At 50.5% G+C, this 20844-nt stretch overlaps 7 protein-coding genes across 7 annotated transcripts; 5 read left to right on the forward strand and 2 right to left on the reverse strand.

The window, feature by feature from the left end:
• Window positions 1–2800: 2800 nt before the first annotated feature.
• sirT (Thioredoxin reductase sirT) lies at window positions 2801–3832 on the forward strand (the record flags this gene model as incomplete). The annotated part of the gene is made up of 2 exons (XM_037317523.1): window positions 2801–3219; window positions 3271–3832. The coding sequence occupies 2 exons, from the start codon at window positions 2801–2803 to the stop codon at window positions 3830–3832; spliced, it is 981 nt and encodes a 326-aa protein (XP_037183917.1).
• A 1456-nt stretch (window positions 3833–5288) lies between these two features.
• Window positions 5289–5891, forward strand: CGCA056_v002265 (uncharacterized protein; the record flags this gene model as incomplete). The annotated part of the gene is made up of 2 exons (XM_037317524.1): window positions 5289–5392; window positions 5468–5891. 2 exons carry the CDS (start codon window positions 5289–5291, stop codon window positions 5889–5891), a joined length of 528 nt encoding a protein of 175 aa, XP_037183916.1.
• Window positions 5892–7886: 1995 nt separating this feature from the next.
• Window positions 7887–8849, forward strand: CGCA056_v002266 (uncharacterized protein; the record flags this gene model as incomplete). The annotated part of the gene is made up of 2 exons (XM_037317525.1): window positions 7887–8191; window positions 8243–8849. The coding sequence occupies 2 exons, from the start codon at window positions 7887–7889 to the stop codon at window positions 8847–8849; spliced, it is 912 nt and encodes a 303-aa protein (XP_037183918.1).
• Window positions 8850–9611: 762 nt separating this feature from the next.
• Window positions 9612–11624, reverse strand: CGCA056_v002267 (putative MFS-type transporter; the record flags this gene model as incomplete). Its single annotated transcript, XM_037317526.1, has 7 exons — window positions 9612–9774; window positions 9853–10182; window positions 10240–10718; window positions 10784–10906; window positions 10968–11087; window positions 11146–11353; window positions 11416–11624. 7 exons carry the CDS (start codon window positions 11622–11624, stop codon window positions 9612–9614), a joined length of 1632 nt encoding a protein of 543 aa, XP_037183765.1.
• Window positions 11625–12622: 998 nt separating this feature from the next.
• Window positions 12623–14995, forward strand: CGCA056_v002268 (putative amidase; the record flags this gene model as incomplete). The annotated part of the gene is made up of 6 exons (XM_037317527.1): window positions 12623–13174; window positions 13241–13665; window positions 13719–14012; window positions 14078–14310; window positions 14372–14483; window positions 14881–14995. 6 exons carry the CDS (start codon window positions 12623–12625, stop codon window positions 14993–14995), a joined length of 1731 nt encoding a protein of 576 aa, XP_037183915.1.
• A 250-nt stretch (window positions 14996–15245) lies between these two features.
• On the forward strand, window positions 15246–16526 carry CGCA056_v002269 (uncharacterized protein; the record flags this gene model as incomplete). Its single annotated transcript, XM_037317528.1, has 1 exon — window positions 15246–16526. The coding sequence occupies one exon, from the start codon at window positions 15246–15248 to the stop codon at window positions 16524–16526; it is 1281 nt and encodes a 426-aa protein (XP_037183914.1).
• Window positions 16527–18488: 1962 nt separating this feature from the next.
• CGCA056_v002270 (putative transporter) lies at window positions 18489–20515 on the reverse strand (the record flags this gene model as incomplete). Its single annotated transcript, XM_037317529.1, has 6 exons — window positions 18489–18560; window positions 18617–18744; window positions 18802–18866; window positions 18920–18998; window positions 19050–20066; window positions 20122–20515. 6 exons carry the CDS (start codon window positions 20513–20515, stop codon window positions 18489–18491), a joined length of 1755 nt encoding a protein of 584 aa, XP_037183005.1.
• Between the last annotated feature and the right edge of the window lie 329 nt (window positions 20516–20844).

Raw genomic sequence — 20844 nt, forward strand, 5'->3', positions numbered from 1 at the left:
AGCGTGGGCACATGAGACATCGTACGAGACTATTGATCTCATCACATATGGGGATGCACTGCTTTTTTTTCCTTGTCGCCTGAAGAGTTCTTTTTGGGGGTTCTGAAAGTGGATGTAATCATCGAAGAAAAAGTCGGAGTGTTGGTAAATGACCTGGGAGACGCGTCGCTAACGTTGCCCGGTGGAACCATCCATGTCATTGCTGAAAGCCCTGGTCAAGATGCCTGACGGAAAATGCATGTTCGAATAGAAAAATGTATCTACAAGCGGCGACCTTTGCAAAAGACACGTCTGAGAAGATTGTTCGATTGGGTAACTCATATGGGATTGTCAAAGCGGAGAAAACCAGGCATTTGAAGTTGAGTTGCCCGACCACGCTGAGTGGCACTCAGTCCTTAGGCCGGCTGAGAAGGCAGGGATGATAGCAAATACAGAAGAGCAACAGTAAGCATGGTTCTTCATCTACAGTCAAAGTCACAAATGAGTGGCTCCATTGAAAATGAAAGGGATCCGTGTCAGCATCCAGGAGATCTTTCACGTCCTGAGCCAACGCAAATGCACTAGGAAGTTCTATTCAACGTCAACTCGTTGCTAGAATTTTGGCGGGTCAGTTTCAGCAACTCTTGATTGAAATAACATGAACTTGATATGATAAGCACTCTGAGTCCTAACCACAGCCTTACATACTTTGGTTGCATGGCATTGCGATATTGCCATTTCGGCCTCCTTTCCTGTAAGCTGCCGTCAGTGCTTGAAGCTCTCAGATGCCAAACCTTCAACGCGAGTCATCCCTGCGCCAGATGACCTCGGACACTTTCCATCGCTGTCATTGGTCACAACTTGCTCAAACTCACTCCACAGCAGCCAGTGTCGAATGAAACCACATTTAAGTCTCCGCGACTGTCATTTAGTTGCCAAATTCGAGGTTGTAGCTAGCCTCCTTCCTTGGATTTCATTCCGGGCTACAGAATGAACGCCGTTGAACATACTCAAGCGAATTCATAATGAAGTCAACACCAGTTGAACAAGGTCCCGCGACCAAGCGATCATCTTGCGACCGGTACAGTAAGTGGATCTCGCCTCTTCAAAAACGGCGCTAAACATGAACTGATCCTCTACCCGATAGGAGAGAAGAAAGTGAGGTGTGATGGGAAAGGACCGAAGTGCGGCAGATGTGCAAGATTTGGAGCAGAGTGTTTCTATTCCATCCAAAAGCCAATTGGCCGGCCTCCGCGGCGGAAGATCTGCGCATGCGGCGTGTCCACCCCGATGGATGACCGGCAGGCGGGTACATCGGAGCCGTCTACCCGGACGCAACTCTCGGCAATCGGGCCCAGTTCCGATCATACGTCCAGCACAGCAACATTGGCTTCACCTTCGTCCGCATATACAGGGGACTCAATTCCCGATCAACACAATTGGGCGACTAACAATTCAATCTCAAGCACCACTACCCTCTGTGAAGAACAGGCGGAAGCTGGACTGGACGCCTTATCTGAAGATGGTGGAGTCTTAATTACAACAGCTTCAAGTCCCGACAATGCTCCGCTTGGGTCGACTGCGGCTCCTTCTACCCAGTCTTCATGAGCCTGCCTCGCGAGCTTGTACCTTATGCTGGATCAGATGCAGGCGAACGAGGAGATGGCGTTCCCTTCAGGTCTCCATTTCTTGAGAGGGATGATGGTAAAGGCAAGAGACATCATCCACTGTCCGATCTGTCCGACGAGATTTCTCTCCGCCACGCAGAACATGTCACTCTTAGGCGGCCTCATGATGTCTATAGCAAGACAATACGGATCCGTGCTTGAGGCTATCGAATCCGAGGCGACAACAGCCACTCGACTCAACCAGACCAAAGCCATTGAATTCCAGGGCTTGGGGTCAGACGGAGTCGTTTCATCGACAGATGCGCCATCTAGCGCCCCGGGGTTCAGCATACAGATGCATCCGCTAGAATGGATGATTTTAGCTAACAAAGCCGTCAAGACGGAGATTTATGGTTTGGATGGAGCAAGCAAGAGCTCTTTCATGGGTTTACTGGAGGTCTTGGAAGAGCGCCAGAGGGGCTGGCACAGCAATCCTCGGAGCCAAGATTATGCCCAATACGCGAGCGATGCTGATCGTCCACCATGCATTCGCATCATTGACGAAGTGAGGAGGCTCATTGGCATTTTGAAGCTTCAGGACAGTGCAAATATTGATCCCATAATGCAGTCATGAGCTTTTGGAGTGTTATTAATATCTGTCTTGTCTCCACGTATTTATCCATGTTCAATACAAGATGCACATGGCATAACTATATTTTCAATCGCTAGCAGAAGGAACTTGATTTTGAGGATTCTCTTTTGGTTGTTGAAAATGACTGGAGCCACAACTAGCACACATCATTTCGGGACCTTAGATGGAGTAATATGGCTAGCGTGTTCGCATTCGAATCCAACGTCATCCCTAGCAGCGAATAAAGTCAGAGCGGTTATCGGTAGGATTTGTCGTGTTCTGTTTGTAGTTAGCATATTATCCAATAAGCCAACGGTTCGGACCCTTTTGTAGCTGCCCCTCTACGTGGCCAGCCAAGACTGAGATAAGTCTCCGACTAGTATATTGAGGAAGAGCGCCACAAGTTCTGAACTTTCAATCCTTCCCTAATGTCCCTCACGGCGTGGTTCGTCGATCGTCTGACGTGAGACAAGGACCGTACAAATCACCAAATCGCTTGCAAATATCTACCTACCCATCGCCAACTTTCTCATTCTCCTCGGCTATACTTGCATACTCTACGGCTTTCCTGTTTCTCTGCATCATGGCCTCAGACTCGACAATGACACCACACGTCCTCAGAAACGTTCTCGATGTCTGCATCATTGGGGCCGGTCCCGCGGGTCTATCTGCGGCCCTATCTCTCGGTAGGGTTCTTCGAAGCGCCGTAGTGTTTGACTCGGGAGACTGGAAGGCGCACAACGTCTCTCGTATCGGCGGAGCTCACGACCAGGATAGTCCATCTTTGATTCGAAATGGGCTGAAGGCAGAGCTGCAACGAAAGTACAAGACCATCATGTTTGCCAAGACAGCGGCCAGAACTATTCGTGAGGCCGATCCCGTCTTCGAGGTAGAAGATGAGAACGGACGGTGTTGGAAAAGTAGAAAGGTGATTTTGGCGACAGGCACTCGTGATGTGCTGCCAGATATCGCGGGATACAAAGAATGTTGGGGGAATGGAATGTCAGTGCTCCCAAAGGCTACAGATCGTTCTTATTACTTACAGATGGACAGATTCAACTGCATGCACCGTTCAGGATTTGAAAAGTTCGGTGCCGTCAACGCAGCTGTTCTTCTCACTTCAACCAGTAGTATCAAGCTTTCCGACGCGATCTCGTGCGGTCAACTTGCACGGCAATTTTCGACAAACATATGCCTGTTGACCAATGGTACCGGATCCTTGACCCTTGGCGATGTACACAAAGCAGCCGAAATCCACAGTCTAAAAGTGGACGACCGAAAGATTCGGAGACTCCATACTTTGGGCTACAATAGCGATGCTTCAATGGTTGTCAAGTTTGAGGATGGAACAACGTCGTCGTTTGGCTTCCTCTTCCACAAGGCTGACACAGTTCCCAACGGGGGTTTCGCAGAGCAACTTGGTTTGGAAACTACGCAAACTGGAGATGTCTCGATTTCGGGCTATATGCAAGAGACAACCAGAAGAGGCGTGTTTGCGGCTGGCGACTGTGCCACACAGGTGAAGCAGGTGTCTGTCGCTATGGGTGCTGGTTCCGCTGCTGGAGTTGGAGCAAACGCGCAGATACTGAAGGATGACTTCGAGAAAGATTGGTGACATACCTCGGACAACAAATGTGGCAGCACAAGTGTTCTGGATTTATAACAACCAATGGAGTAAAGCTTCAAACTACAGGTTGCCTACAATTTTGATTACTTCTTTTGTGATAAGACTGTCGTAGTTCGTTAAGAAATGCTTGGCTTGTCAGAGAACAGTACCGTCGATGAAGCCTGTTGGATCAGACAGCACAAAGTTTCGGTTCACTGACTGTGGATTTCATAGGCCTGGTCTGTACTAAATATTTCGGGTTCGCATTGTCCACTGCGCGGTCTTGGCTCCGGTGATTTGACTCGGGCGCAGTCGATTCGAGTATTCGGATTCGGGATGATCCACGCACGAGAACCCGAGATCATTCGTTTTACTTCAAGCGCGCCCCCCCATTCGTCTTCCCATCTCATGCGTCGTCACCTACACTCCATCATGTCAACTCGGCGGACACATACAAAGTCTCGATTCGGCTGTCGCCAATGCAAGCAGCGCAAAGTCAAGGTACGACACTGGTACAAGTCCCTCTGTGTTGCTGGAACCCACCAAAGCGCACAGATAGTGGAGGCTTTCGGCGTTAAGGATGCGCGTTCCTGATTCCCTCCTCCTACCAATTGCGAGATTCTACCAATGGATTGTGGCCCCCGGCAAGACGGATACCCGCTAACACGGTCTTAATAAAGTGCGACGAGCGTCATCCGGCATGTTTCAATTGCACAAGATACAGAATTGTTTGCAGCTTTGTCAGTGATGGAAGCTCGACGACCCAGGACAATCTTTCGACTTGTCATGCCTGTTTAAGGTGAAGCCCGACGTTGCCCTCGCCGTAGTGCGTTTAAGTACCTGACTTCTATATCTTAGGCCTTTCGAACCAACGGGATTGGAAACACCAACATCGGAAACTCCCGGTCTTCCCAAGAGACAGGCGTCAAATCAGATACCCGAGTCTCCAGGAAGTGCTAGGAAGAGATCCCTTCCCAACGATGGCAGTACCGACTTTCTTGATCTTGTTCCGAAATATCCAAGAATAGCCTCTCCGGTCTCCTCGACAATTTCTGACGACTCTTGGACTACCGACATCGACTTGATGCACCATTACTGTGTCCTGACATGCGACACTATGAGCTATCGAGACCCCGTTAGACATGTATGGCGTGAAGTGTTTCCGAGAGAGGGACGTCGACATGGCTTTGTGATGCATGGGCTTCTCGCTATAGCAGCTCTCCACAAAGCTTCCATGTTGCCCGCAGGCGAACGACATTTGTACCTTACCCGGAGTGCGTACCACTACGACAAAGGACAAGAGACGTTTCGCAGCCTGTTATCGAATGTCGCCGAGGACAACTGGAAAGCCATGTTTTGCTTCTCGTCTGTAGTCAATACTCGGGCATGCACGCCGGCCACGTGTCCAGGAAACAGTTCAAATGCGAATACGTCGATATCGGATGTGGTCAACCTCCTATCAATCATGAGAGGTGTTCGCGCCATCCTCGAGGGTTGGACGGTAAGGATTAGAGAGAGCGATCTGGCTGCAATGACACACGACATACCCATGATTGGGGCACTTGAAGCGTAAGCAACTTTGGGCACTGCAAGAAGCTGTTTATCGGGATCACATGCTGATGTTGTACCCACCTGGTGTTGCAGCAATACCCGTCCAAGCCTCCAAGGAACCCGTTTACCACGAGACACGTTTGATGCCCTGTCACACCTCCGGTCTCTTTACCGCTCTCAGCAACACCCGATCCCGAACCGCGCGGACTACGACGCAATGATATCGTCTCTTGAGAGGAGTTGCATCGGTTTGGCCAACGTGGACTTGCAGGTTGAAGTCAGCGCCTGCCTCCTATGGACATACTCCATCCCGGAGTCAGTCATTGATGATCTGCGGCGGACCGAGCCATATGCATTGGTATTGCTATCGTACTTGAACGTGTTCATCGCGGTTTTGGACAAGGACTATTGGTTCTTTCGCGGATGGTCAAGTCAACTCTTGGCAGATATAAACAGCCACTTCAAGGAAGATCACCGTTTTGACGAGTGGCTGGCATGGCCCAGAGGTAACACTTAGTCCTGCCGGAGATGTTGTCGGAATTTCTCGCTGCGGAGTTAAGGAAACCCATGCCTGGATTGGCAGGTACACTTGTATGATAATGCACGAAACAGTAGGACCTGCAACACAGGTAGCGACAGTAACCCCAGGACTTGGCGAAGACACAAAATCAACGCCAAGGCGGAAGGAATCAAGGTTCTTCCACGACGACATTCCTCTTCAGGACCTCCGTTATGCGTTACAACTTGCCGACGTTGATTTCGCAGTCGCTGTGAAGACTGATGCGTCGATGCCCAGCACCGTCGATGTTGCGTAAGTAGTCTGAAAAAGATGGGATAAACGGTCACATTGGCAGGGAGTAACAAAAAAGGTTATTTGTCAAACCTGCAGCTGAAAATCAGAAACTTACCATCGACGGATACAACGTGAAATCACCGAACCCAAGTGGCCGAAGCGCTGACGTGCCGGAGATACCCTGGCTCTCCCCACAACAGCGAAAGCGAAGTGAGAGGTAACGGCGCGCTTCGCTGCGGGCGTGCCCAACGTCCAGCCGCGTAGTTCTAGGCCAGCCACAAAAGACGGGACGACTGGCCTGTGCTGCTTCGAACTTCAGACAAACTTGAAGTAACGGCGAAAGCGAAGCCGGAATCCTGACTGCGGCAGGTGGCAGACGCAAGAGCCACATAAGGCTTCGGCGTTGACGAGATCCTCTGAGCGAGTGGTTGTTCGGATCGCGGCAGAGTCATCCAGTGTGTGTGTTTGCGCCTCGCAAAAAACCGCAAACTCAATCCCGTTATTGGATGAGTGGTAGGTGGTTGACGAATCCATGTGTTCGGCACGATCGATGCCGGTGCTTACTGGAATTAATATCAATAAAGTAGGTGTACGGTCGACACCACTTTCACATACGAAGGCTTACAGGAAGACTGGGGCGCGCTATTGCAGAGGTTCCTGTCACCCTTCAGTTGCGCCTCATCTGAAGGAAGGCGAAGCATTGTCGACATCTCAGGAGAGCCAAACAACGATACCGGATTCGTCGATTTATCGAAACCGAGCGGCCAGGCTGTTTGGATTCGAACTTTGCCAACTACTGCCCCCCTTATTGGGCTTCTTGATTCGTCCACGTCGGTATTTGCAATCCTAGCGTCGATCTGGAATCGTGAAGGTTCCCCCACACAATGCCGGACTGCGTGGGATCCAGTAGATAGACCGGTTCACGTTGATTGAGATGGGTGGCTTGGCTCCAGATAAAATTCTCCGCTAGCCCACCGTAGGGCAGATCATCGCAAGGCACGGGCAAGGCAGACTGGACAGGGTGGACTTTTCTAGTGCGATTAACTACCGAACCGTCCTTGCAGGAACTGACAGATGTGGCTGGCTTCGCCAAAAGCTGCGTGAAACGCCTCGTTGCAATCACAATCTCTCACCGGATGGCAGATCCTTAGTAGTCGAGCCGGGGCAGCCCTGGCACGACGGCCCGGATGGGACCTACCGGCGGGTGTTGATTGGATCTTCTGCCGTGTCAAAGCCCGGATGCTCCACTCGGCGCTACCCGTGCATCGCACATAGCGACGCAAGGACGTTGAATTACCATGGGGTCGCGCGCGAGTCGGTCTCGCTCTCGCTCTCGCGGGTGGGGAACACCAGATTGTCCAGAGTCCCATTTCCAGGCTGTGTAGTATTCCAGACACGAAGATTTTGTTATCGCGTCAGTGATCTTCTGTTGTTGTACAGTCTGAACTTGTTTTAGACTCAAACGTCGTCATGGAGAATGACTCGATCTGAAGTCTTGCTATTTCTTTAATAGTCATTAGCTACCGCTGGTCAGGATTCATTTCGACCTCATCACCATCTCGTCAGCTCTTGGCAAGCTTTAGCGTCCTCAATCTTATCAAGCAGGATACCCCAGAGTGCTTTATCTGTTTGCATACCCCGGACCAACTCGACATTCTCGACAGCGACAGCTACCACAGTCCGACTTATTCGAAGCCGAACGATCCAACAAACATCAAAATGTCTGAGCATTCGACCGCAAACTTCCCCCCGGTGTCGAGTAATGTCGTCAACCTGGCCATCGCAGAACTGGCCCTTTACGCCATTATGTTTCCGCCAGCAGTATGGATCACTTGGAAGCACGGCAAAAAGGGCATGGTCTGCTGGCCGATCTTCCTGTCGCATTTTGCTGCGAGATTCATCGCCGATATCTGGCAAATTGTGAAACGACACGACCCTTTGCTACCGAACGAGGTCAACATCATGACCAACGCCGCCAGCATTGCTTGCTTGACACTGACACTGATTGGCATTGTCTATGAAGCGTAAGATGATTTCCAGATTAACGGGAGAGTTTCAATTGACAAGAAAATTAGCAACATCATTCTCCCTGCCCCTCCGAAGCGCTGGACTGAGAAGATTATCTTGGGCGTTACCCATCTTATCAACACTGGCGGTATCGCCATCGCGACCTACGGAGGATCCCCAGACCCAAAGAAGGGAGTCATGAATGCGATGCTGAACAAGATCGGCAACTGTCTTGAACTCTGTGTTCTAATCGGAGTCTGCGTTTGGATGTGGCCCACCTTCAAGCGCATTCGTGCGGCCAACTCCCCGAACTGCCGCCCTGCAATGCTCATGCTTCGCGCCGCCGTTGTTGGCATGCCCTTCCACCTGGTTCACCTGACTTACACGACCACCTACGCCTTCAACCGAGTTTCTAGCCTCGATCCCGTCATGGGTTCTTTCGCCACCAAGCTCATTCTTCTCTTTGGCACCGAGCTGTGCACTACTGTTGCCATGATCGCCGGTGGCTGGCTCGGTATGTCCGCCGATATGCCCAAGGCCGTCCAGATGGAGCTGTCCCCCCTCGATGCCGAAGGCGGCAGCAGCAACAACAACGAATCTGTGAGAGACGACGTTCCTTTGTCCCGGGACTGGAACAGGGAAGACGTCGCCCGGGCGAAGCTTGGCTTGGTCTGAGCCCAGGTGTTCGCTGGCTCCTGTATCTGGTTTTGTGGAATTTTCGAGCGAAAAAAGCGCATATTTATACGAGACGAAAACGGTCAGGAGACTGACTACGAGGCCTTTTTTAGGACTGCACTTCACGAACCGAGAGATTCCGCCTTGGACGAACCCGATCGAGGAAGGGCGCTAGAGCGTGGGAGATGTCTGTCAATGAGAGGGACTAGTGTACAGGTCTGACTGTCCAGGACATGGAGACTGCACTTGGAAGACGCTGCCGTCAACGCTCGTGGGAAGGGTAACGCTTTCTGTGGAAGGATTCTCTTGTCACACTCACTGCCCGTTTATCGTATCAATTCTGGATTTCCTTGCATATAGAGTGTATCATGATTTGTCCTGGAGCGTTGATTTGTCTAAACCTCACAATTTCTGGTCCTCGATACCACAGCATAATGGGACTATACAAACTTTGTCACTTGTAAAATAATTCTGGCCCACGTCGTAACTCCTGCACATTCTGTGCTCCAAATGACTCTGTAGTTGGAAAGCCTTCGTCTGCCAATAAAGGCCGCAATGGTAGCTGAAATTCTTAGACTAGTCGATCAAGGAGTATCAATTCATGCCCCTCGAGCTTTCCATTCAGGGGCAAAACTAGCGTAATGTCTCGCCGACTTTCCAATTATCCACATTAGATGCTACCGCACTACTAAAATCAAAACTCTATATCATGCTTGGCCCGGCACTAGTGGGCCATGGCACATGTCTTGGTGACGACAAGTTTCATTCGTGCTCTCGATATCTCCAATAACTAGCAACGCTCTTCTGGCGGAAGCCCCGACCCTTCTTGATCATCAAGAAGAAAAGTGAAATCTGAGCTAGTGCAGCAAACGCTGCAACCAGAAACGCATTCTGCCAGCCCATATTCGTGACCCATGGTGTGATACTACCTGATGATTAGCGCATGCCACCTAGATGACGAATTCAGGTCGCCAAGGCGATACCGAGGTCATTAGTTACGTACCCATACGACACCGCGAAGCTCATCGTGTTCCTGATAAGAATGACTGTAACGATTGCATCAGCGCCGAGTTCCTTGTAGCTATCGATGCAGTATGTGATGGCAAGTTGACTCCCGGCGGTTACACCTCCGCTCAAGGCCCCCATTGCAAACACCAAGCCGAACCAGTGCACCTTGTGGGCCGCACCGACTCCCCACAGAAGCAGGGAGCCGGGGATGACCACCATCAGTGCGCAGAAGAGCCAGAGGCGGAACTCAGGCTCCATGACACCCTTGTTGTGTCGGGCTTTCCAAAGGATGAACGCATCGCCAAGATGGCCGGAATACAACGTTCTGCAATTCGAGTCAGCGGTTCTGTCTGCGAACCCAAAGTAACCTCATCTGACGTACCCAATTGCAACTCCTATTAGGCAGGAGACATACGAAAGACCCACAATGCTGGCTCGGAAGTTGTAGGGCGGGCTTGACAAGATGAGAGAGGCAGTGCCGTTGAGAACGTTGAAGTAACAGAGGATAGCTCCGTACATAAATCCAGAGAACACGATGACCGGAAAAGACAAGAAGAGAAATGGACGAATTGCCATCGTCTTAAGTGACAACTGGAGATTCATATCCTGCTTCCGGAATATCTTGATCTTGTCCATGAACGTCTTTGGCGATGGCGCCTTTGAAGTTTCATCGGCATCTGGCTGGATGGGGGCGACATTGTCGATATCGGATTGAGTCTTGGCTCCCTTCTCAGCTGACGACTCTGTTCCATCGCCAGCAAAGATCTCGGCATTCAGCACCGTAACACGCTGATAATTGGTCTCTTCCATAAAGAAGAAGCAGATGAGAAAGCCGATACCACAATATATAGCGCACCAGTGCTAGTCACTCAGATGTTAACATCAAACAACCATACACATCATCAAGATATGATTCGCCGACGTACCAAGACCCATTCCCAACCTTGACCATCGTTGATGAATCCAGCAATAACAGGGGCAAGGAAGTTACTGCCGAAAAGGAAGAGAGCATAAAAGCCCATGTAAGTACCTCTCTCGTGTGTGAACCACTACACGTACTTGTCAGTAGTAGATTCCCCAAAGGGGAAGTTGAAATCTCTAGTAGCATACCACATCTGCGATAGATATCTCGCAAAGGGACTCTATTGGTGCTCCAAAAAAGCCTTCAAGAACTTTGTTGGCTGTCCATTGGCTACCCGTCGTTGCGTAAGGAGCCCACACCATGATCAACTGCGGTGACAAGACTTCAGCTTCCAGATTCATCAGCCGTTGAGAAGGGATGGCTTACCAATGTTGCTAGCAGGCTTAGCAGATAGACTGGTCGCTTGCCGTATTTCTGGGCCAGTGGTTGCCAAACCAAACAACCCCATCCTAAAGTCAGAAACATGTATCCAGTACCGGCATTGAGATCGCCCAACGTTAAGTTGGTTGCGGCAGAGATGGGTACGAGGATCGAGTAGATAGCCGCCGAGGCGATGCCGATGGAAAGGCAATATCTACCGGTTGGGACATCATTCATCAGCGGCGGTCTGAAGTTGATACCGAACCGAGAACCTACACACAGAGGCAGCTCAGAAGCAGCGCCTTTCTCCGAGGCGACCAGTTGAGAGGGTCATCGGGATCGTTCGAAGGTGTCGGGATCAACACAACATCCCGAGCACCCCCGGCGGCATGACGAGATGCCATTGTCCCCTCAAGATCGACGAGATGGACGGTTCCGGGAACAAAGCCCGATGGCGGCGCTGACGGCTCATCGGAGGAACCCATGACGGCCAAGACCTTCCCGACGGTAGGCCTGGCTTAGTGGCGATGTTCGAATATCCTGGGGACAGGGTGAAGTAAGGACGAATGATCGGACGAGACAGTCCGGACACTCAGGCAAGAAGAAGGTGTTGGAAAAGGCTCGCTGGTTCGCAACAGAGTTGTCATGCACGATGTGGAGGCACAGACGCTTTATCAAGCAGTGCAGACGAAAGAGTTGAAACTTGGCGGCGGGCATCAATCAGCCTCTGTCCACGAGATAGTCAAATGGCGGGATACAAGAAAGATGCGTCTGATCATGATAAGTTGACGAACGCCATCTGACCAATGTCTTCCAATTGCGAACGATAGCGTCTCGGTGACATGGAGATACTGGGGCTCGGCCAGTCTGATATGAATCCCAGGCCTCTGGATAAGGGTCTCTGTCATGATGGTATGTGCTCAGGGGTTTGGCTGTTGATGGATACAGAAATGCAACATTAAGCTTCAGGCATAATCTAAAATGGGGAGCTTCGAGGTCTGATTGACCAATCACATGTAATTGCGAGTGCAGCTGAGGCTAATCATTGATAACGGACCGGCTCTATCCAATCACTGATAATTGCGATGAGCCGGGGATTTCTTGCCGCAAACCATGATCACCTGGGGAGGGGAAGAATACAGCCGACGCGGGGTGTTGAGAATGCTTCTTGTTTGTCGTACATCCCATGTGATCACCATGCAATCCTTGCATCAGTGTTGAAGTTTTTCGTCATCTCGGCATATCATCAGTGATTGATTGGATGACGGAAGCATGTCATTTGATACTAACGGAACAGGAACGCGGCACTGATAGTGTTCGCCAGCGGGGTCATATGCGGACCTGTGCTTACTGGGGGAGCTCCAACTGGCAGTGCAGTTCAATTATATCTGTCGTGCAAAGACCACTAGGTTAATTGAATCACGAAGTCCAGTCATACTGCTTTCACCCGTCACGGCCAAAGCACCTTGTCAGTCACGCCAAAATGTCTCCAGCACAATGGGAGATCAAGGCCGAGGCCTGTCGGCAAATCCTGCAAAAGTCACTGAAACCCGAATGGCTGCTTCCTCCAGACCAGCTACCACCCGCCAGCCAGCTTAATGTGTCTAAGTTCATTGAATCTTGTGGACAGTTGACACCGCGCGAGCTGCAGATCACGGCGAGTACCGCGGCCGAGCTGACGAGTCAGATGGCCGAAGGCAAGCTCACTGCGGTCGAGACTGTCACGGCTTTCTTGAAAAGAGGTCACATTGCGCATCAACTCGTGAACTTTGCTACTGAGTTCATGGTTGAAGATGCACTGGCTGCTGCTGAGGAGCTGGATGCGCACTTCAAGAAAACCGGGAAGCTCGTTGGGCCTTTGCACGGGGTACCGATATCCGCCAAGGAGCATATGAGCCTGAAAGGCCGCAGAGTTCACTCTGGCTATGTTGCATGGGCCGACAATGTGGCCGATGAAGATGCTCTAGTCATTCGTCTGGCAAAAGCTGCCGGAGCGGTGTTCCACGTTCGGACGAACGAGCCTCAAAGTGTCATGGTAAGCGCCCGGGTTACATTTGGGATACTGTTGATTGAGATCAATGCTAACCAGAGATTTCAACAGCATCTTGACTGCAGCAATCCTATATACGGAACGACGGTGAACCCCTACAACCGAAACCTCACGAGTGGCGGATCTAGCGGAGGAGAAGGTGCTTCGCTAGGCCTACGGTGTGCAGTAATGGGCATTGGCACAGATATTGGCGGGTCTGTGAGAGTACCCGCTGCATTTTGCGGTTCTTACGGTGTTCGTACGACCGCGATGCGCAATCCGTACAAAGGGGTCTGCATACCTGGGCTCGGGCAAGAGAGCATTCGCTGCGTGCTGTCCCCATTAGCCAACAGCATTGCAGACCTCGACCTGTTCCAGAAGGTCATCATCGATCAGGAGCCTTGGGAGGAAGAGACCCAGCTTGTACCTTTGCCCTGGAAACGACGCGAGCCGTTCAAATCTGGAGACTTCACGATAGGTGTCATTTGGGATGATGGGTAAGTGCCTCTGCCCTAACGTTGGATTCAATACTGACATGTGCCATTGGTAGGATGGCCCACCCTCATCCGCCTGTTACGCGCGCCCTGAAGCACGCGGTCGCGAAGCTCAAAGATGCCGGAATCAAGGTTGTTGACTTTGAGCCATACAACCACAAGGAGGGAGCCGAAATCATTCAGACGCTCTACTTCCCTGATGCAGCTGCAACTCAAAGAGAACTCTTGGGGAAGGGCGGTGAACCTGTTGCATCCTTGACAGAATGGGCATTCGCGTACTCAAAGCCTGAACCACTTTCTATCAGAGAGAACTGGGAACTGAATGTTCGACGAGACAATTTTAGGGACGAGTGAGTTATTCATTCCATACATATACCCATGACAGTCTGAGCGATGTAGACTGACCTGGTCGCAGCTATCACAAAACCATGAAGGATCGCGGAGTTGACTTCATCTTGTGTCCAGCGTACGTGGGCCCTCCTGCAAGATTGGGCGAGGCGCAATACTGGCATTACACTACGATCTGGAATATTCTAGATCAGCCAAGCGTGATATTTCCGACGGGAATCCACGTTGATCCAGCCATCGATGTTGTGGAGGAGGATTACAAGCCTCGCTCTGCCGAGGACGAGCGAGAGTACAAGAAATGTGAGTCAATCGGCTTTTACCCTCCTTAGGCTTTGTCTAACAGAAAGCTTCCAAACCAAAGATACTCCAGCAGATTTCAAGGACGCTCCCATTGCGTTGCAGCTCGCAGGCAAACACTTCCGAGACGAAGATACGATCGCTGCGTCTGAGATGGTGTCCAGGATTATTCAGCAGTAAGAGTAAAAGAATGACGCTGTTCGTCGCGATGCATAGCATGCTTTTCATCTGGAATTGCATGCAGTCGGTCGGGCAGTCAACTTTCCATTTTCGATGATGCTGTAGTCAATGAGATATCATTTTCAAGATACATGAGTAATTTAGCAGTTCTGCAACCTGTTCTTCTTAGACAAAAACTCGAATTGCCGAAAACTGGCACGTTCGGCAGCTTCCCCGGACTTTCAGGGGTCTAGGTTGCTGTGGGATGCAGCCTAACCCACCTGTGTGATTAGGCGCTCCACAAAGATAATGAGTGCGGGGTTTGTTGATGCTTTTTGATAAGAAATGACCACCTGCGATTTATTTCTCTTATCCCACTGGTCTCTGATGTCGACTGAAGCAGTCGTAACGTAGCTTAACCAAGTCTCCAACCGACTCAATCAGCGACAGCGATAGCGATAGCGATCAGTCTCTTTACCACGATGCCGAGGGCAAGACTGCGGACAAAAACCGGCTGTACCACTTGTAAATGACCTGTTCCTTCGTCTCCGAGTATCACTGAACCCCCTGTAGGCAGACAGCGAAAGGTGAAATGCGGGGAAGAAAGACCCTGTTGCCGAAACTGCGCTGCTTCAGGCCGCGATTGTGCGTGGCCGTCCTCCGATCAGCTCCACGACAGGCGTTTTCGCGGCAAACGACTGACAGCGTCTGAGAAGCATGCGTCACAAGGCCCATCACCACCATCACCAACACCGTCATCGTGTGACGAGCTTTCTCTCATGTCCTTTGGACATAGAGAATTGCCGGAGATTGAGCATGACTTGTCACATCACTATCTCAACGTGCTGGTCACTGCTCTGTTGTTGCCCACAGTTACCGAAGCTGACCTGGAGGACTACGGGACCCAGGTCATGGGGATGATGATGAGTTGCGACAGCGTTAAATATGCTGTTCTGGCCAATTCCGCCTCCAATAAATTCATGCTCACCAAGAACTGCCGATATCACAGTACCGCGTTGCGGTACTATTTGCGGGCCATCGAGTCAGTCAATCGTTCGATCCTAGATCTAGGCTCTTCTCACGAAAGCCCAAGCGACACACTTCTGACGACGGTGGTATATCTTTACCTCTATAATGTGAGCCAATCTCCGTCCGTCCCAGACGACAACCCCAACACTGACTTTTACAATCTGCAGTTCTGGGGCGCAGATACGTCTCTTGACGCCAGGAAACACGTCGATGGTGCTATGAGTCTACTGAAATTACGTTACGAAGACAAAAGCTCGCCTTTGTCCATGTCCAGCACGCTCCACAGACTAGCAACAGAGAGTGTCCTGTACCAAGCCTTTCTTCTAGCCGCAAGAAAACCGTTTGCGCCAAACTTCCACATCGATCCGCATTTCATGGCTCAATCAGAGAGCTTCTTGGACAATAAGCTGATCAACACGCTATTCTCGGATTCGAGTCTTGTTCTCGGGCTTCCACTACGTCTATACCGTCTCATAACAGTTATAATTGATTTGCTTAACTCTCCTGAATACCCCGGCGCGGATACTGTGACGAGGTTGCTACAGGAGATCAAGCCATGGGAAGAATTCGTCACTACGGATAGAGCAGAAACCGGCAGTGTCCCGTTTTCAACTCCGTCCGAAAGGTTTCAGAGGGACGCAATTACGCTCTTCGTTTTAGCTGCGTCTCTTCTTCTTGATTACATTACAGAGTACTCTATCTCAACACCGTCGACGAGAGAGGCAGGGCTCTTAGGAATTACCGGTGGCACCACCTCACCATTTCTACAAACAACTCGATGGCAGGTTGTTCGTGCTCTATCTATCTTGCGTCGCCCAGAAGCATACGAAATCTGGACACGTTGCTATTTGGGTGCATGGCCCATGCTGATTTTAGGCTACTCTGTCACCTCCAAGGAGGACATTGACCTAGTAAAGCTGGTACTACATCAGATGCGTGACCGCATGGGTTATGGAGAGATACAGAGAATTATAGATGATTTGAGGGATGTGTGGTCTATGAGGGAACGGGCCACGGTAGACTCCCAGTAAAGATTTATCTAGCTCATCAATACAAATGCCTTGTCGTATAAAAACTCGCCGTAAGAAGAAAACGAATAACAAGTTTCTGCCATCGAAGTTGGCGCGTTTGACGACCTTGCTCGATGTGCACTTTCAATGGCTCAGATGCCAAGGAGGCACTATGATGGATGGTTCGAAGTGATCATTCGAGATCTGTAACCTTTATGAACACCTTGAGAATCATTTTCCATTCCGGATTTGAATTTGTAAACGGTCACGACAAAAGCAGAGAGGTCTTCCACACGGGTCCGCATGACATGCAACCTTGACGACCTAAGATGCAAGATAAAGCATATAAGCAGGCCGACCCCAAGGAGATTCAGTGCACTTTCATACACGAAAAACTGCAACCTCACTTTCAATTCCCCAGAACCCCCGCTCACCAAGGGTCAAAATGTCTCGTTTTCAACCCAAGGCCAATCGCTGGACCTGTCTTCCGCCAGAGCTACGACTCATGATCTTCGAGGAGTTGGAGACAATGACCTCGGACGATCATAAGCATCCGATGGCAAGCTAGACGCTTGTTTCGAAAGAATGGCAAGGCTTCTTTGAACCATTGCTCTGGCAGACGCTGAATATTCGGCCGTCTGATTCAAGATCTGGGCTTGAAAATTTCCACCGATTCACGAACAATCATCTGGGAGAAATCAAGAAGATCGCGCTTTATGCTGCGCTGGAACGAGACGGCTGTGGAGTTTGTGGTCGATTGGATATACGTCTGGTTATGATGAACTCTCATTGGTTTGCTGACGACCTATACTTGCTCCTTCATTGCCTTGTTCAGATGGAGGGCGAAACTAGTCCTGGCATCGAGCTCCAACTCGGTGCTATCTGGTCAGACGACCCGCAGTATCCGAGACCCCGGCTCTCTGGACTACGTGAATGTCTTCACCCGATGTCAGCTGTGCAAAATGGGGCAATAAGACGGACGGACCAAGTCTTAATTCTAACCTTCACCCCTTTACCAGCACCAGACATTGTCACATCACTCTCCGTCGATCAAACCATTACTGACGAACTTTGCCCGAGTGCCTTGGACTGGATCATTGGAGGTTTACCTCGCGTCACGACGGCCGACGTTGAGTGAAAGGTGTGGTAGCTTGAGTAGCTGGAGAGGCGTTGGGTCAAAGAATCATTAGAGATCAGGAAACATAGACAACTCAAAAAGGCTGTGGCTGAGCTTGCGGTCTTTAAATACCCACCATGTAATAAATCCAGGTTGAATTTGAAAGAAACATCTAAGGAATGCCTTAAGCACTCGCTTCGAACAGATAGCTCATTACTTTACATGATGTAAAGTCTTACCTGATGCGTACTGTGCTCGAGGGGTTCATCCCCCTCGAAGAATCTTCGAACACGACCCTCAAAAAGTACTTTCTTCTGGCCACGCAACCGCCGGCCACCCTTTGAGACCGGCAATCGTCCCGCAATAGCTAGGCGAGAATACCAGTTTCCTGTGGTCAATGCAATACCTGTCTCATCTTCGAAGAGATTTTTTTGGCAAAGAAGCACCTCGTCCCAACTTGTTACAGAGCGAAATGGTCTGCCGGAGTATTGTTGAAGTGCAAGCCCCTTTGAGCTACCAGAGATGTCACATGCGCATCTAGATGGATAAACGTGCACTTATTCTGAAGTTGCCTTGTAGGATGCCGCAAGATGATGGAACATCTTCCATTCGGACAGTCGGACTTGCAAGGGCCAAGGTATCTCACAGCCAAGCGTGAATGTAGTTATTACATGTCCAGGTAGCCGTCTCCTGCCCTCTTTCCTAACAATACATCGAGTAGAAACCGATATGGCATTCCATGAGACACCAATCTGTTGTGTTGTGAAAAATTCTACAAGGGGGTGGGAAGGAAAGGATTTGTATTTTGTGAGGAAACCGTCCTATCCTTACTTGCACGTATTTCATGGCTCGAACGCAGTTGAAACTTAGTGCTTGAAGCGAACATCTTTCCTACTGCTTCCTTGGTCTTTGGTCGTAGCCAGGTATGTATTTCGCTCCTAATAGAGTTATTAGCTATTAATCAGAGCAGCTCAGAGACTACCGGTCAACTAACCTCTTCTGTCATAGCGTTCCATTCTGTTTCCCTCTTTCTGTTACACCACACGTAGAATATCTTCGCTAGAAGATAAATGCATATGTTCCCGCAGCAGATGCCAATGAGCACGCGATTTCCTCTGCGGTCTGAGACTTGAAGTTAGCTGAAATAGGTTCACCGAGTGGGTACCCGTGTATGCTCACACTCCGGCCTATCGTCTTCACGGTAAATATTCGAGTAGATTACACGAGCAAGCTGTACCATCATACTGCGAAACAATCAGACTCCTATCTGCTCGGTGCCAGACAAAGGCCAAATTACTTATACAACGCAGCCGATACAGCCCTAGTACGAACTGAATGGGAATTACGAGATGCCCAAGAAACGTGCATTGCATGAGCTAGAATCCGGGTCAGATGTTTCTAAGGCTGTCTTCAGTCGAGTGACTTACGCGAAGGGTAAGACAGGAGCACTGTCACAACAGCATATTGCACCCAGGGACTGCTGTTCGATGGGAGTACCGCCATGGCTATGAGGTTGGGCAAGTACCAGAGCTGGGTGAAGGCACCAAACAAGGCTCTGGAGTCCCAAATCTCAGACAGATACGTCATGATCATCATGAAGATTGCGCCGAGGAACTGAGGCGGGATGCTCAAAAGATTGGTGTCGTTCGTGTTGAAGCCCAGATTTCTAAGAGTCAATGTCAGGTACTGGTCGGGTGGACCAGACGGGATCTCCCATATGAGACCGAAAATGTAGATGGGCCACAGTTCCCAGTCAGCCAAAGACTGGAGAAGCAACTTCGGAGTAATGGCTTGACGGTTGTGCATGTCGCCCTTGGATGGATCATCGCGCAGAATGCGGTTGACCAGCACCCTCTCTTCATGCTCGTTGAACCAACCATTGGGGCGCCAAGGTGCTCGTGTTTGGGTTGGAGACGGAGCCATCATAAACCATGCCCAAATGCTGATGGACATGGTCAAGATGCCTTCGATTATGAATAGCCACCGCCAGCCCTCATAACCACTGAAGCCATCCATTCGCAGGACGCCGAGGGCAAGGAGAGGTGCGACAATGTCGGTGATGCGGCGGACTGTCCAGAACATGGCGAGTCGGAAGGGTAGCTCTGTTGACTTGAAGAAGTATGTGAGGTAGAGAACCATGTCCGGGATGAAGCCTCCTTGAAGAATACCGAGTAGCGCGCGACAGACAAGGAATGAGGTTCTCCCGCTGAGCCAAAACTGGCAGCCGGATACTAGACTCCAGGAACACATTATGAATGGGATCCATCGATCGGGACCGAGTTTCTTGCTAACCATCTGCGAGGGAAGCTCAGCGCATAGAAACGATATCTGGAAGACTGTATTGCCCAAATTGTAGTCGTTGGTGTCCATCCCCAGGCTCTCGAGAAATGATGCCGAATTCGCTTGACTCAAGTTTCCGCGGGGCAGGTCGAGGGCGAAGAATGCTATAGGGGAGTAAGTATATGCAGTTGGGGCGGTACTATGCATCGAAGAACTGACCAAGGCATGCGAAAAACGTGATTTTCCAGTCGAGCTTGTTGATGAGACGGAGTTCTTCGCCCCATGTCCAGCGGAAGGTAGGGTCGAAGCGGTGCAGATTTTCATATCGCGGGTGCGGTTGGAAGAATTTGGCGGTGGAGGGATGATCGTAGACAGAAGGTTGAGTTGCTATCGCGTTCTCGTCATAGCCGCTTCTCTTCTTGAAAAACGACATGATTGGAATGATAGGTGCATCTTGCTTCCGAAGTTCCTCTTGCTCGCGAAGTATCCGATCCCTTTCCCGCTCGATCTCCTCGTCTGTCTGCTCGACTTTTGAGACATCTTTCCTGTCGACGTTGTTGTCAAGCTCCGACGGAGGAGTCGACGAGCTCTCTATCTCCTTCTTCTCTGACATATTGGCGTGGAGGTTCCAAAGCATCGTCTAGAAAGCAAAGAAGCACGAGACGACAACGGTCAGCCGAGGACATGTACGGTTTTAAGCCTTCCATTGCAAACATTGTCTCCCGAAAACTCCTTCTAGCGCAAAACCACTCAAGTAAATGGGTTCTATGCATGCCCAGCCTCCGCTCAAGAGCTTCGCGGAGGGTGGTCATCTTCTTTCCACACAAGAGGCAGCCTTAACCACAAAGCCCCAGGAGTGAAGCAGCCAAGACCCTTCGATTGCGCCAAAATGAAGCCAGTCAACCACTGCCAATGTTGAGATTGCTCATCGGGTGCGCTGAA

The sequence above is a fragment of the Colletotrichum aenigma genome (genome assembly GCF_013390185.1).
Source record: "Colletotrichum aenigma strain Cg56 chromosome Unknown KSG_Cg56_contig02, whole genome shotgun sequence".
Classification (NCBI taxonomy): Eukaryota; Fungi; Ascomycota; class Sordariomycetes; order Glomerellales; family Glomerellaceae; genus Colletotrichum; species Colletotrichum aenigma.